The sequence below is a fragment of the Muntiacus reevesi genome, chromosome 15 (assembly GCF_963930625.1).
Source record: "Muntiacus reevesi chromosome 15, mMunRee1.1, whole genome shotgun sequence".
NCBI classification, from domain to species: domain Eukaryota; kingdom Metazoa; phylum Chordata; class Mammalia; order Artiodactyla; family Cervidae; genus Muntiacus; species Muntiacus reevesi.
In genome coordinates, this window is record NC_089263.1 from 39656736 (window position 1) to 39670330 (window position 13595).

Genomic DNA, 13595 nt, shown 5'->3' on the forward strand with positions numbered 1-13595 from the left:
CAACAGTCCTTCCAATGAACACCTAGCACTGATCTCCTTTTGGATGGACTGGTTGGATCTCCTTGCAGTCCTAGGGACTCTCAAGAGTCTTCTCCAACACCACAGTTCAAAAGCATCAATTTTTCAGCACTCAGCTTTCTTCACAGTCCAACTCTCACATCCATACATGACCACTGGAAAAACCATAGCCTTGACTAGATGGACCTCTGTTGGCGAAGTAATGTTTCTGCCTTTTAATATGCTGTCTAGGTTGGTCATAACTTTCCCCCACTTTTAGGCCCTTTTTAATTGGCTTCTGAACTGTCATGGCACCTGTGGGTATATATTTAGCATATGCAAATATATTACAGTGAACATATAGTGTGGCTCAAGGTCTACTGGAAGTCGAATCTTCCTCCATCTTGAGCCTAGTAGGTTCTAACCTGTTTTGGTCTTATCCTCTTGTTTTTCGTGGTTGTGTCATTCTTTTAACAGTTATGTCCTGCCCTCTTCCTTCCCGTCTCAATACCTTTGCTTCTCTGTTTCCTTTTTGATATATGTAAGCATTAATACTAAATTTAGTCAGTCAGTAGAGACTTGTAGAGGATTTTCCATTATTCTTGGTTCCATCCTCTAGGATGCAGAAGAAATTAGCTTCTTGTGATCTCCCTCCCTACCCTCTTTATTCTTATGTGATAATGTATACTAGCAGATATCTAGGTATATATGCAAAATCCATTTCTACCACAGCAAATTTTAGAACAGGTCTTCAGTTTTGTTTTAACCCATGATGCCAAGGGCTCACTTGTAGACAAGCATAGTTTTCTTCTAGAAGACAGGACAGGTAGATGATAAATAGATTCTCCCTAACATTTTGAAGTGTCAGGCGAGTGTATGCTCCTCGGTTCTTTGTCTCGTCACACAACAAGAATTTGGAGTGGCGGACATCAAAGCCCCCTTGGCGGGTCACAGCTCTGGAGGACAGACCGTGTTTATAGCTCTCAGGTCTCGAATGGACCGTATGATAGCTCTTAAATAAATCAGTGTTACGGCTCAGTGTTACAGCTCTATTTTATTTAGATAATAGCAGGAAAATCCATCCTCGAGGCATGAGAGCATGTCGACCCAAAGACGCGAGGAGAAGAGCGCCCCATCGCTTGGGAGGGAGAGAGAGAAGAGGGCTTTGGCTCCTCTTTTTATATGTTTCTCTGTCCCTGGGCCTGTCTTATGTAAATTGGACCAGCCAGGAGTGTTGTTTGTTTTACCCGAGGTTCTCACTCCCGGTCTTCAGACCTTCCTTTGTTCTGTTTTCGCAGGGTTTTCCCTTCCAGGTCTTTTTTTTTTTTTTTTTTTTTTAAATTTTATTTTATTAGTTGGAGGCCAACCACTTCACAACATTTCAGTGGGTTTTGTCATACATTGACACGAATCAGCCATTGAGTTACACGTATTCCCCATCCCGATCCCCCCTCCCACCTCCCTCTCCACCCGACTCCTCTGGGTCCTCCCATTGCACCAGGCCCGAGCACTCGTCTCATGCATCCCACCTGGGCTAGTGATCTGATTCACCATAGATAATATACATGCTGTTCTTTTGAAACATCCCACCCTCACCTTCTCCCACGGAGTTCAAAAGTCTGTTCTGTACTTCTGTGTTTCTTTTTCTGTTTTGCATATAGGGTTATCGTTACCATCTTTCTAAATTCCGTATATATGTGTTAGTATGCTGTAATGTTCTTTATCTTTCTGGCTTACTTCACTCTGTATAATGGGCTCCAGTTTCGTCCATCTCATTAGAACTGATTCAAATGAATTATTTTTAACGGCTGAGTAATATTCCATGGTGTATATGTACCACAGCTTCCTTATCCATTCATCTGCGGATGGGCATCTAGGCTGCTTCCATGTCCTGGCTATTATAAACAGTGCTGCGATGAACATTGGGGTGCACGTGTCTCTTTCAGATCTGGTTTCCTCAGTGTGTATGCCCAGAAGTGGTATTGCTGGGTCATATGGCAGTTCTATTTCCAGTTTTTTAAGGAATCTCCACACTGTTCTCCATAGTGGCTGTACTAGTTTGCATTCCCACCAACAGTGTAAGAGGGTTCCCTTTTCTCCACACCCTCTCCAGCATTTATTGCTTGTAGACTTTTGGATAGCAGCCATCCTGACTGGCGTGTAATGGTATCTCATTGTGGTTTTGATTTGCATTTCTCTAATAATGAGTGATGTTGAGCATCTTTTCGTGTGTTTGTTAGCCATCTGTATGTCTTCTTTGGAGAAATGTCTGTTTAGTTCTTTGGCCCATTTTTTGATTGGGTCATTTATTTTTCTGGAATTGAGCTTCAGGAGTTGCTTGTATATTTTTGAGATTAATCCTTTGTCTGTTTCTTCATTTGCTATTATTTTCTCCCAATCTGAGGGCTGTCTTTTCACCTTACTTATAGTTTCCTTTGTTGTGCAAAAGCTTTTAAGTTTCATTAGGTCCCATTTGTTTAGTTTTGCTTTTATTTCCAATATTCTGGGAGGTGGGTCATAGAGGATCCTGCTGAGATTTATGTCAGAGAGTGTTTTGCCTATGTTCTCCTCTAGGAGTTTTATAGTTTCTGGTCTTACATTTAGATCTTTAATCCATACATACATAGAAAACTATAAAACACTGATGAAAGAAATCAAAGAGGACACAAACAGATGGAGAAACATTCCGTGTTCATGGATTGGAAGAATCAATATTGTCAAAATGGCTATTCTACCCAAAGCAATCTATAGATTCAATGCAATCCCTATCAAGCTACCAACGGTATTTTTCACAGAACTAGAACAAATAATTTCACAATTTGTATGGAAATACAGAAAACCATGAATAGCCAAAGTAATCTTGAGAAAGAAGAATGGAACTGGAGGAATCACCCTCCCTGACTTCAGACTCTACTACAAAGCCACAGTCATCAAGACAGTATGGTACTGGCACAAAGACAGAAATATAGATCAATGGAACAGAATAGAAAGCCCAGAGATAAATCCACGAACCTATGGACACCTTATCTTTGACAAAGGAGGCAAGGATATACAATGGAAAAAAGACAACCTCTTTAACAAGTGGTGCTGGGAAAACTGGTCAACCACTTGTAAAAGAATGAAACTAGAACACTTTCTAACACCATACCCTTCCAGGTCTTTTAGCCCCCGCCATTCTGGACTCCTTTCCCCTATTCTGACTACCTAACAGAAAGAAACTTAAAGATCTAGTGATGATAAAATTGAGCTGGCAATCTTATATTGCAAGTACCCACTTAGTTGTTTTCTTGTTTCATGAAAACATAAACTTAGAAAACTAAGTTATTTTACTTGACAGGTACTTTTAGAAGATTAATTTGAAACCTGGGACCTAACCCTTTCAAGTTACTTTAAAGGCAATGTTAAAATAAATGAGAGCAAGGACAAAGAATCTTAGAATGTTTTTTGTTTTAATTGGCATTATTATTATTTTATGATAGCATTTAGTTTTGTAGGTGTCATGGAAAAGATATGGAAAAGAGGTGATAGTTACAATATTAGCAGACTCATAGATAATAGTTAACAGTTATCCACGATAGCATTTAGTTTTGTAGGTATCATGGAAAAGATATGGAAAAGAGGTAATAGTTATAATATTAGCAGACCCATAGATAATAGTTAACAGTTATCCACGTTTGTTAGGTTTGAAAATCTTTTTATCCATAGTGAATTTACTCCTATTTTCAATTCAACTGAATTCTTTTGTTTGTGGTTTGAAAAGGAGTTAAATTGGGTCAGAATTTCTCGTTGAATGTTCTACCTTTTTAAAGCTACTGACTGACCTGAATTTAGTACCGGTGCTTATATACATCAAAAAGGAAACAGAGGAGAGAAAGGTACAAAGACCAGTAGGAAGAGAGGAAAGTGAAAGGGAGAGAGGGACACAGGGAAGGAAGGAGGAGAGGGAAGGACAGAAGAAGGTTAATCAGAAATGTTATGTCAAGAACCTGGAAAAACTAGACTTCCACGGCCAGCTCTGTGGAGAAATCAGAATCTGTAAACACATGCCATGCTAAATCACCCAAAGAACCTCCTAGACTTTTCCTGATTATTTCTTCCTACCACTTGAATTCCTTCTGGGTCCTGGCACTCTGCTAAGGATTTTATTTACAGTTCTCATTGACTCCTCATAGCAACTGTGTAAGGTGGTATTATACCTACTTTTGATGAGAAAGCTAGAAACTAACACTCAAAATGAATTTTTAAAGTATTAAACCCAGTTTTTATATATCACCATTCTATTAAAGGTAATGTATTCTTCCTCCTTTTTCATTTATTTTACAGTAAACTGAGAGATAGATAGTAATCTTGAGCCCTTTAGCTTCTGTGAGTCACAGAGGGACATTAAATGATTTTCTTAGAACTGCCATTTGAGTCAAAGTTAGGGTCATAAATTTGAATGTACCTTATTTTGTCTATTTATAGGAACCAGACAGGTTTAAAAAGTAATTTTGTGTCTGGAAACAGGTAGATAACAGAAAATGAGAGATTGTTTAGTGTTAAAAAGTTTTGAGAGTTGTAAAAAATTTTATCTTGCCAGCATACAGGGAGAGAACCGGGTGAGTTGTATGTCCTGGGGAAACAGAACTCAAAAGCACGTGTTAGTATTAGCATTCTGTTTGCTTGTATATGAGAAAAACCAGTAACAAATTGATTTAATCTGTGAAAGGAGAAAGAGCAGGGAGGTGGTGGGGGGAGAAGAAAAAAAGACCTACTTAGAGATAGTGAATTTTGTTTGTCTTTCTTTGTTAATCTGCTGATTAACTGTCAGCTAGTGAAGAGACCAGTCAGATATTCTGCTCTTGGGCAGCTGCATAAATCATCAAAGAAAACAGTTTTGGTTGTTTATGAATTCTCTGGAAGACTTTGGGTGTTCTACTGTGACTTGCACATAAGAGGTTGCCTCTGTATTATGTCTGCCACTATCCTCATTAGCATTTCCATGCCAGATTTGCATCAGAATTCCTCACTTGCTTTAATTATGGTCTTGTTTCCATGATTTTCTCCCCTTATTTTGTATTCTTTGGTGTGTTAGATAGTCTTTCCAAAAGTTAATGCTCCATCTTCCTGGGGTTATGTTTGCTGTTGTAAACCATTATTTTAACATTGTGTGCATGTAATTTGTTAGTTTTCAGATCAAAAAAATCTTAGTCTGTTTGTTACTGTATGGGAGATCTGAACCACAATGTTTAAAGTGTGTGCAGTGGATTTCTTTGGTCAGTTATCTGGAAGAGATTAGGAAACCAACAAAAAATATTTACACTGAGCAGTTTATGTTCTTTTACCTTACTGTTGCTTTAAAAGTTTAGGTTATGATTTTGAAGTATTTTACAAATTAGCTTCTCTGTAGTTCGACTTACTGTTGCTGTACACTTTATCTCTGATGAAGAGTGGGGAAATTTTATGGTAAATTCTGTTTTCTTACAGTCGAAGGCTGTTGGATTGTTAGATGTGGATGTGTATGGCCCTTCAATTCCAAAGATGATGAATCTGAAAGGCAATCCCGAATTATCACAGAGTAAGTAGAGAAGAGATAAAGAGTACGACAGTGTAGCTCCACTTTTATTTAGTACCTGCTGGGTGTCAGGCGTTGTGCCTTATGCCGTGTATACCTCATGCACACTGCAATATAAGGTGTGGAGCCCGACTGTCTGGGTTTGAATTCTGGCTCTGTCACTGATAAACAGTGTAGCTTTGAATGACTTGTTCAGTCTCTTTGTGCCTCAAGGTCCCCATGTGTAAAACAGGGTTAAACGCTTGTACTTACCAGATAGAATTGCTATATTTAATTGCTTAACTACAAAATTGCGGTAAGTGCAGTGCATATGAAGCACAGTGCTTGGTGCACTGTACATGGTCAAATTTAGCTCATCATCGTCTTTGTATATAAAATGTGTGGGTGTGTGGGGGTATTTGAATAGAAAGTATCTGACTGAGCGACTTAACTAATATATTTGTTAGAAGAGCTGAAAATTATTTTCTCTAATCAGATTTTTGTTATATTTATTTTAAATTGTTTTTGAAAAAACCATACAACATTAATTTCTCTCTCCAGCCTTCATTGCCATCAATAATAGGACAGAGTAATTTTTTTGATAAATCTTTAATATTTATAACTGTTGTTATTATATTTTCTTACAAAACTATTAAATATAAAGCTTTAAGAATAAGGAAATTCTATGCTCAAAAAAAGGAAAAATTGAAACAACTGGTAACTTTCCTTGAAAAATAGTTTTGAGTGAAGACACTTTATTAAAATTTATTTGTAACTATAGTAAGCATATGAGATTGAATAATTTCTTTTATTTCTTATTGGACCTTTTATTTTCCATGAATCTAGGGCAAAATGCCTGTATTTACTGAAGAGTTTCTATTGAATTTTCTGTGTACATAACAGAAGGTGTTATTTTTGTCGTTGTGATTAAATGTTAGGTAGTAAGACATTATCTGCTATTTAAGGTGCCTTTGTTTGTGCTGAGATGGGCTTCCCTCATTGCTCTGTCGTTAAAGAATCTGCCTGGAATGCTGGAGACCCAAGTTTGATTCCTGGGTAAGAAAGATCCCTCGGAGAAGGAAATGGCAACCCACTCCAATATTCTTGCCTAGAGAATCCCATGGACAGAGGAGCCTGGCAGGTTACATTCCATGGGGTTGCAAGAGTTGGACACAGTCTAGTGGCTAAACCACCACCAAGGTGGATTTGTTTGTGCTGTAGTTGTTGAAATCAGTTACAGCATTAAGTTCTGAATAACCTCTTATCAGATAATAAGGATTCTTCCTATTATTTTGAAGGAATTTAAGGCTCTAGTGGTGATAAAAGTGACCCTAGCCGTCCTACATTACAAGCATCCACTTAAGTTGTTTTCTTGTTTTGTGAGTATAGAGACTTAAAAGAAAGCTAATTTATTCTAGTTTCTTTGTTCTTTGCCCTTTTAGTGGAATGCGTACTTATTTTACAAATATGTGCCATGAGCCAAAATGTCAAACTTACACAAAGAAGTAATGAATTTGTGTACTTTAAATGATAGACTCTTTATGTCTGTCTCTTGATTAAGTAGCATGAAAACTAGTGCATGTAGCACTTGAGTAATGGCAAAATGAAGTCCTTGGTGTCAATTTTTTCTTAAGTAGTCTGTTTAGTCTATGCCAGTATAAATACTTGAAGTGAACTTTAATTTCTTTCTTGTTTTCCTGAAGCTGTACTCTTAACTTTGATGTTTGCAAATTGGCTGCCATTAAATAGACTTTCTGGTAAAAATTAGCTACTGGAAATCTTGGAAAGCCTGAAAAGAATGTGTGTTGACAAGCAGATCTCAAGTCCCATAAGAAATAAACTGAACGATTAAGGCATTCACTTAGAAGAGTGTGGATTCTTGAAAGCCCATCTTTTAAATTGGTTTTTGAATCTTAGATAAACCTGCTCCCATTGTGCTAATTGGCATCATTTTGACTTTTCTATGTTTTTGTCATTTTAATTTATTCTGTATTACTGTTTATTAAAGAAAGCACAGTGCAACATGAAATTATCTTATTAACAGTAAGAAAAAAGATTTGTTTTCAGCAGTTCAGATTTTGGGGAGGTAGAACTGTGAACAGAATCTTAGCTTTATAAATGTTTCCCCTGTTCTTGCACTTAGCTACACAACCATAGGGGGAATGGGACTTCAGGATTGTCTTTTTTTGTTCATTATTTAAGCAGACATATGGTAATGTAGTTTTGATCAATTTTTTAATTTTAAAACTCCATGTTAAAGTTGGCAAATTCATTCTCTTATGTTTTTTCTTTTTGAGGGGATTATAGAAAAACCACGCTTCTTGTACTTAGATGTTTTAGTCTTGATCACCAAGGGAAATTTTACATTTGATTCTAGAGAAGTGAATTCAGTAATTGAGGAAAAATTTGTTTATAATAGTTTTGGATTTCTTAAGCTGAAAATGTTGCTATCAGTTTAAAATGACAACAGTGATTTTCTATGTTGGTATGCAGTATGCAAAATTATGGTAATGGAAAGTCTAGCCAGTTTGTAGAGAGAGTATTGTACAAAAACCTCACCAGGTTGACATTATAATGGCTGCAAATGACCAGTTGCTTTGGGAACCTAATGGAATTTAGAATAAAATCCATGTGTAGTTTGAGAAATTATCATCTTAGCATGAGTTAAACTTTTTTTTTTTTGTCTAAAGAACAAATACCAGTCATTTCTCTCTTTTTTAAGTTTGTAAATAACATAATATGCAGATTTCATATTATAGTATAGCCAAACTATAGTCCTAGAAATTATTGACTAGGAAGGTTTTCAGTTGAAATTGTAAGAAAATATTACATGGTAGTTACACACAGAAATGTGTTATTAATTCACTAATGTAACTCTTTTTTGTTGAAGATTTTCACTAAACTTTCTCAACTAACTTTTATTGGTAGAAATCTGCTTTCTTTCACAGTTTTATGATGATGAATTCACACTTTATCACACTTGTGAATTTATCACTACTTAGTTTTACTAAAGAATGTGTTAAAGTATATTTAGCTAATAAAGTAGGAAAATTTTTAAGGCCTGTGGAGAAAGGTTACTAAAATTGAAATGTCAAGTAATTTTATTGAGGATGAAACAGTGATTATTAATAATGATTAACTATGAGCCTTTTTTTTCAAGTAGGATTCACTTTTCTTTTGTTGGGGGATAGATTTTCTACTCATGTCACAATATTCTGCTCTCTCTGTCTTAATAAGCATTTTCCAAGTTTATGAAATGAATGTGTGTACAGAAGAGACAGAGAAAATGTGGAAAATCAGCTTGGGGAAATGACTTTTTATAATAGCAGTCATCTCCAGCAAGAACTGCCAAGAGGTGACTAAATTTTTTTAAGGTAATTTAAGTGCATAAAGAATGAGAGTGAATTCTATTTATTTCTGAAATTACCTTTTTTCTTCCAAGCCAGAGAGTTAGGGGTGTTACTGAAGTTACTGACTTGAATAATTAAATTCTGATGCAGTAGTTACAGCTCCGAAAGTTTCTCAATTATAATTTGCTTCTTCTGATCATTGTCTTGTGGACTCTTGGGTTTCATCTGATGCTAAAGTTCCTCTGATTATCTTTGGAAAGGGTTCTGGGATGTATTGCATAAACAAAGTTTTATAGAAATGACTTTTTTTCTTGCTGCCTTCCTGGATTTTGTTTACAATCTGTTTTATACCTACAGTATTAAATTGTTGTTGTTTAGTCACTGAATTGTGTCCAACTCTTTTGCAACCCCATGGGCTGTGTAGCCTGTTAGGCTCCTCTGTCTATGGGATTTCCCAGGCAAGAATACAGAGGTAAGTTGCCATTTCCTTCTCCAAGGGATCTTCCCTACCCTGGGATAGAACCCATGTCTCCTGCATTGGCAGGTGAATTCTTTACCACTGAGCCACAAGGGAAGCCCAGAATATTAAGGCAGAGTGCAAATCAGGAGTTGAAGGAATCAAGGAGATCCAACCAGTCTATCCTAAAGATCAGTCCTGGGTGTTCATTGGAAGGACTGATGCTGAAGCTGAAACTCTAGTACTTTGGCCACCTCATGCGAAGAGTTGACTCATTGGAAAAGACCCTGATGCTGGGAGGGATTGGGGGCAGGAGGAGAAGGGGACGACAGAGGATGAGATGGCTGGATGGCATCACCGACTCGGTGGACATGAGTTTGAGTAAACTCCGGGAGTTGGTGATGGACAGGGAGGCCTGGCGTGCTGCGATTCATGGGGTGGCAAAGAGTTGGACACGACTGAACTGAATTGAAATCTTATTAATTTGATCTTGTTAAATCTGGCTTTAGGCACTTTTATCTTTAAAATCTTTAAAATACCTCAGAGATGAGATTTGTGTTCTTTGAAGAATCCTGTCACCCTACTTTATCAAGACAAAAGTCTACCCTTCACTTGACTTATTGTTTCTTACACAGGTCATTGAATAGTCTGAACTAAATACTTGTTTTAGTATGGTAAAACCCTTTTCCTTTTTTCTTTGCCAGTTCTGAGCTGCAGAATAGGCAGCCTCTTTTTTGGAGTTCTACTTGTTCTGCTGCAAATCATCTTAGCCAAACGTTGTAGCATATAAAGTCAATGAAGAATGCTTTATTTATCTACAGAACAACCAAGTGTATTTTAGTAGCTGTGTGTGCATAGTCAGGCACTTGTTCATATCTGACTTTTTGTGATGCTATGGACTCTAGCCCTTCAGGCTCCTCTCTCCATGGATTTCTCCAGGCAAGAATACCAGTGGTGGTTTAGCAGTTAAGTTGTGTCTGACTCTTGCGACCACATGGACTGTAGCCTGCCAGGCTCCTCTGTCCGTGGGCTTCTCCAGGCAAGAATACTGGAGTGGGTTGCCATTTCCCTTCTCCAGGGGATCTTCCTGATCCAGGAATCGAACCCAGGTCTCCTGCATTGCAGGCAGGTTCTTTACTGACTGAGCTACAAGAGAAGCCTAAGAATATTGGAGGAAAAGCAAACAAACAAACAAACAAAAGAATATTGGAGGAAGCTGAAGAATATCGGCGTGGGTGCCATTTCCACCTCCAGGGAAATCTTCCTGACCCAGGAGTCAAACTCACACCTCCCGTGTCTCCTGCCTTCTCAGGTGGATTCTTTACTGCTGAGCCACCTGGGATGCCATTTTTTAGTAGTTACTACCTGTTAATTTTTGCTTTCTTTCACAGGATGACAGCAAATAGTGTTGACCAGATGTGTCTGCTTATATGTCGAATAGTCCTTACATCTTTGTGTTTACAATTAGCACCTGCCCCAAGACAAGATTGGTGTCCTATTATGCCTCTTTTGCTTTCTGAGTTATATCAGAGGGCTACCCTTAAGATATGTAGATTGATAGGAGGGTACATTTGTAATATAGCCATACATTTAAAAGCTATTTGTAGTTCTGAGACAGGAATCTGAGTTCTTGTCCATGGAGCTGAAGAATGGAATCTACGAACATTCTAACATTCATGGTAGCAAGCGAATAGGATTTATTAAAGAGGAGGTAAGTACAAAGTTCTCAGCATAGACACTGAGAGAGTAGAGTCCCCCCATCGTGGGACTTACAGCTATTTTTATATCCTTCCTTAAGTCACATTTTTTCTAACCAATCAATTTAAAGGTCAAGATACTTAACGTACATAACACACACATGATGGTGTGATCACTCACCTAGAGCCAGACATCCTGGAATACGAAGTCAGGTGGGCCTTAGGAAGCATCACTATGAACAAAGCTATTGGAGGTGATGGAATTCAAGTTGAGCTATTTCAAATCCTAAAAGATGATGCTGTGAAAGTGCTGTACTGAATATGCCAGCAGAATTGGAAAACTCAGCAGTGGCCACAGGACTGGAAAAGGTCAGTTTTGATTCCAGTCCCAGAGAAAGGCAGTGCCAAAAAATGGTCAAACTACCACACAATTGTACTCATCACACTCGCTAGCAAAGTAATGCTCAAAATTCTCCAAGCAAGGCTTCAATAGTACTTAAACTGTGAACTTCCAGATGTTCAAGCTGGATTTAGAAAAGACAGAAGAACCAGATAACATTGCCAACATCCGTTGGATCATCGAAAAAGCAAGAGAGTTCCAGAAAACATCTACTTCTGCTTTATTGACTACACCAAAGTCTTTGGCTGTGTGGATCGCAAGAAGCTATAGAAAATTCTTCAAGAGATGGGAATACCAGACCACCTGACCTGCCTCCTGAGAAATCTGTATGCAGGTCAAGAAGCAACAGTTAGAACTGGACATGGAACAACACACTGGTTCCAAATCGGGAAAGGAGTACATAAAGGCTGTATATTGTCACCCTGCTTATTTAACTTGTATGCAGAGTATATCATGTGAAATGCTGGGCAGAATGAAGCACAAGTTGGAATCAAGATTGCTGGGAGAAATATCAATAACCTCAGATATGCAGATGACACCACCGTTTCGGCAGAAAGCAAAGAACTAAAGAGCCTCTTGATGAAAGTGAAGGAGAGAGTGAAAAAGTTGGCTTAAAGCTCAACATTCAGAAAACTAAGATCGTGGCATCCATTCCCATCACTTCATGGCAAGTAGATGGGGAATCAGTGTAAACAGTGACAGACTAGTTTTTTCGGCTCCAGAATCACTGCAGATGGTGACTGCAGCCATAATGTTAAAAGACACTTACTCCTTGGAAGAAAAGTTATGACCAACCTAGATAGCATAGTAAAAAGCAGAGACATTCCTTTGCCAACAAAGGTCCATCTAGTCAAGGCTGTAGTTTCTCCAGTAGTCATCTATGGATGTGAGAGTTGGACTATAAAGAAAGCTGAGCGCTGAAGAGTTGATGCTTTTGAACTGTGATGCTGGAGAAGACTCTTGAGAGTCCCTTGGAGTGCAAGGAGATCCATCCAGTCCATCGTAAAGGAAATCAGTCCTGAATATTCATTGGAAGGACTCATGTTGAAGCTGAAATTCCAATACTTTGGCCACCTGATTCGAAGCACTGAGTCATTTGAAAAGACCCTGATACTGGGAAAGATTGAAGGTGGGAGGAAAAGGGGATGAGATTGTTGGATGGCATCACCCACTCAATGGACATAAGTTTGAGCAAGCTCCAGGAGTTGGTGATGGACAGGGAGGCCTGGCATGGGGCAGTCCATGGGGTCGCAAAGAGTCGGACAGGACTGAGCAACTGACCTGAACTCAGTATGAAACTGATGTTAATTACTACCCTTCCCTGGATCTAAGTGCTAATAATTTATCAGACTAAAGATACATTCCAGGAATTCAGGACAATGGAGTGGAATGTTTACTGAAAACAAGAGGTCTCAGAGTTCTACACTATCTGCGTAGTAATTTCTACCTCAGTTCATATTCTCTTTTCTAGTCTAACCCCAGACTGGAAAAAAATGTGGGTTTTTTTTTTCCCCTTATTTCCTAATCTTTGATCATTTTCAGTGTTTCTCAACATTATGAGGACATTTTCAGTGTCTTCTCTGAAATGAGGAAAATTAAAAGAAACTTACTATTATTAGGTATTGTGGAGGGATAGTTTGCAATTTTGTTTGTAATACTCTAGTTTTTATGTATGTATTCTCTGAATTTTTGCTTTTTAAAACAGAACACATTATTGCTGATTCATAGTTACTTTAATAATTCAGTGAGTACTTTAGAAACCTTTGAGGAATATTTTAACAAAACATATGCTTCTCTCCTCCTTTTTTTTTTTTTCTTTTTGGGCTAACAGAAAGTAAAGCATTTAAGACAGAAAAAGAGTTTGGTGAAAGCAGAATGTAAAATGAGTCTTGAAGTGGAAGATAAGGGAAATAATTCATCCATGAATTGGGGACTCCAGGGCAAAAGGCAAGCGGCCATTAATAATGAAATTATACTAAGAGGCATGAAAAGTTTTGATGGTCTGGATTTGGAGGCTATCAAGAGAGAAGAGAAATTAGGCATGCTGTTCCTGGTAGCTCAGCTGGTAAAGAATCTGCCTGCAATGTGGGAGACCTGGGTTTGATCCCTGGGTTGGGAAGATACCTTGGAGAAGGGACCCACTTCAGTATTCTGGCCTGAA

General features: G+C 38.1%; 1 protein-coding gene across 2 annotated transcripts in view; it reads left to right on the forward strand.

Annotated features, from left to right (window-relative positions):
- NUBPL (NUBP iron-sulfur cluster assembly factor, mitochondrial) overlaps nt 1–13595 on the forward strand; it is a 227468-nt gene that overhangs the window by 42483 nt on the left and 171390 nt on the right. For both annotated transcript variants that reach the window (XM_065906714.1, XM_065906715.1), the window contains exon 4: nt 5464–5554. In XM_065906714.1, coding sequence (XP_065762786.1) covers nt 5464–5554 — 91 coding nt within the window. The remainder of the gene's footprint in view (nt 1–5463; nt 5555–13595) is intronic.